This window comes from Tupaia chinensis, unplaced genomic scaffold (assembly GCF_000334495.1).
Source record: "Tupaia chinensis unplaced genomic scaffold, TupChi_1.0 Scaffold143591_1, whole genome shotgun sequence".
NCBI classification, from domain to species: domain Eukaryota; kingdom Metazoa; phylum Chordata; class Mammalia; order Scandentia; family Tupaiidae; genus Tupaia; species Tupaia belangeri.
Window position 1 is genome coordinate 855,260 of NW_006203437.1, and position 2,585 is coordinate 857,844.

Consider the following 2,585-nt stretch of genomic DNA (forward strand, 5'->3'; position numbering starts at 1 on the left):
GCTCATGGGGCATCGTGGGCCAGCCGAGGAGCAAAGTAATAATGTAAGTAACGCCAGGGCCGCTTCCGCTCTGGTGGTGGGGACAGACTGCACGCTGGGTGACTGGGGCTTCCGAGTTTCCATGACGTACAGGGTTTGCAACATTGGTAAATACAAGGCGTAGGACCATTTTAGAGTAAACCCTTGTATTAGTTTAAGAACTTGATCAATGGGCAGCTCTCTAAGAGCTGCTTTCGAGGCAGTTCTGACTTTAATACAACTATGACTTCTCTTCTGCAAGCTCAAAGGCTTAAAAAATGGAACCTCGCATATTCTGATTTTTTTAACATTAGCTTTTTAAACCTATTAGCATTATCTACATAGAGTAAATGCTTCTGTGTTAAATATTTCTTTACATCTATGAAGACAGACTTATCACAGATTGGAGATTATTTGGGGGTAAGTTTATACTTGAAAAATCTCCTTTTCTTAAAAGGGGGGCAATTTTTCTGGTAACCTAACCTCTTGGGAGCGTCTTTAAAGTCACTGGATTATGACCAAACTGTAGCTAAGCAAAATTAATGGGACCACTTGCAAATAAAACAATAGAAAATGTTTATTTCCAATGTCAAGCATTGCCAAGTAATTGTATATTAACACCAAATGTTAAAGAATAGGATACATTAAAGTTTTAATAACATTATTAAATTACAAGATTGGAATCTTCTCTTTGTTTTCTTTCCTTAGCATTTACATATTTGGCTTCGAAAAATACGGAACTAACACCTAAAGCCTTTCCCTATCACCTCCCACTCCACTCAATGGTATCTTTTTCTGTCTCTCTCAACCAATATGGAAGCAAATTTATTTAAAAGCCAGTTTGAAAATTTCTAAAAATATTTTTTTTATTTTAAATGTTTTTTTTAATTATTTTTCTTATAAAACATGTCACGTCTCGATGCAGTCGATGTCGGGGTGTGCTTAAGTCATTACGAGTCGAGAGCCCTAACGACAGGGGCTGCAGGACAGGCGCCTGTGCAGACCTCGGGGCGGTGATGCTTCCACGTCAGCTGTGCGTGTCCGCCACGCTCCGTCTGTGTGAGTAGAAAAGGGTGTTTGCTCCTCCTTCCTCACAGTGCGAGATGAACTCCATGCACTCGAGAACACTTGGCTGCAAGAAAAGTCTTCGAGACACTGATGCCTCTCGCCATGTGACAGCAAACGCACAAGGAGACCACGTGTAAGGCACTCAGAGATCAGTCACACGGACACTCATCCCATGCCAGGACTCACGGGAGGGACGGCATGCACGGCTTTGGGAAACGTCCGCCTTCTCCAGCACTTCCTGTAACTGACAGCCTTGCCTTGCTCCTCAGGGCGTCACTCAAGGTCAGCTTAAATGAGACAGGAGGGAGAGAAAGAAAAGGTCAAACGTTACGGTTTTCCAGCACCTCCGAGGAAAGGCGGTTTCTGAAAGGGTTACTTCTATCTGAAAGCTTCTAGCAAATGAAAGCGGACAGTGCGAAGCTGAGCTACAGGTCAGGAAGCACAGTATGGCGGGGTCGGTCCACATTCACCCAACCACGGAGCCACTTAGGGGATAGACAGTTGAGCTGCAAGTTAGTCACTGGTCGGGAACACGGAAGAGCACCAACAGCACACACAGGACGGTCCGCGGACGCCTTCCTCGTACAGAGCTCACGGACGCGACAAGAAAGCTAAAACGTGCACTTAGGAGTTTATTAGAGCCTCGTTCCTACCCCCTAAATTTTAACACTCTCGATGCCATAGACGTTGTAACCTTCCTTATAAGTTGCAAAATTCTGTGAATTCTGCGAGGAAGATGGGTTAATAGTCTGCGTGTTCTTTGCCACCTTCATCCGTTTGGCCTCGGCCCTCGACTTGTAACAGAACTCAATCAGGGCCACCAGCATGGCCAAGCCGAGGCCCCCGACGAGGATGTAGAACACTCCTGCCACGTTGCTCAGGCTCAGGGCGCTGGTCTTTTCCTGGAGAACGCACACAAGAGGGCGGTTAGGCGGGAACGGGAGGGCACGCAGCATCAGCACAGGGGAACCCGTCGCACGGGAAGTGTGCGATTCGAGAAACAAGGGGCTCTCCTCTTAAACGGTCCGTTTTGTGACAGTTAGCATAGACAACGTCAATTTATCTACAGACTTCGGTGGACTCAACCGACTACCTGCAGGGAGTACACGATCTGTCTTCCGTTTCTTAAACGTTTTCCGGGCTATGTCAGTTGCAGCGTTAAACTGACAGATCTATCCGGGCACCACGGGAAATTAAAGATACAAGACAGTGTTTTATCCTATGAATAACTCAGCTAGGCGGCCAGCACACGGGGTAACACAGCCGTCGCTGTGGTTGTGGGGACGAGGCTGTGTTACCGACCGCGGCGTCGCTCAGCGCAGTCCCAGCGGGAGGGAGCGTTCCTGCAGCCCCTCGACATGCAAAGGTGCCGGGGAGGAGCAGGCGGCTCTCCACAGCACTCGGCCCGGTGGAGAGGCGGTGCACCCTCGTTCCGGGGAGCTCTTGGAACTGGCTAGCGTTGCCGTGTACCCTGTCTGGCCCCCCGGGCTCCCCCACTC

At 48.5% G+C, this 2,585-nt stretch overlaps 1 protein-coding gene across 4 annotated transcripts in view; it reads right to left on the reverse strand.

Moving 5' to 3' along the window:
* Nucleotides 1-843: 843 nt before the first annotated feature.
* GRIA2 (glutamate ionotropic receptor AMPA type subunit 2) overlaps nucleotides 844-2,585 on the reverse strand; it is an 86,017-nt gene continuing 84,275 nt past the window's right edge. For 2 of the 4 annotated variants that reach the window (XM_006164186.2, XM_006164185.2), the window contains exons 15-16: nucleotides 1,740-1,988; nucleotides 846-1,373 (exon numbers count right to left, since the gene is read on the reverse strand). In XM_006164186.2, coding sequence (XP_006164248.1) covers nucleotides 1,743-1,988 — 246 coding nt within the window. In that variant the 3' untranslated portion in view covers nucleotides 846-1,373; nucleotides 1,740-1,742. Of the gene's footprint in view, nucleotides 1,374-1,739; nucleotides 1,989-2,585 lie in introns of those variants that run through there. The other 2 variants (XM_006164188.2, XM_006164187.3) reach the window with 2 other exon arrangements.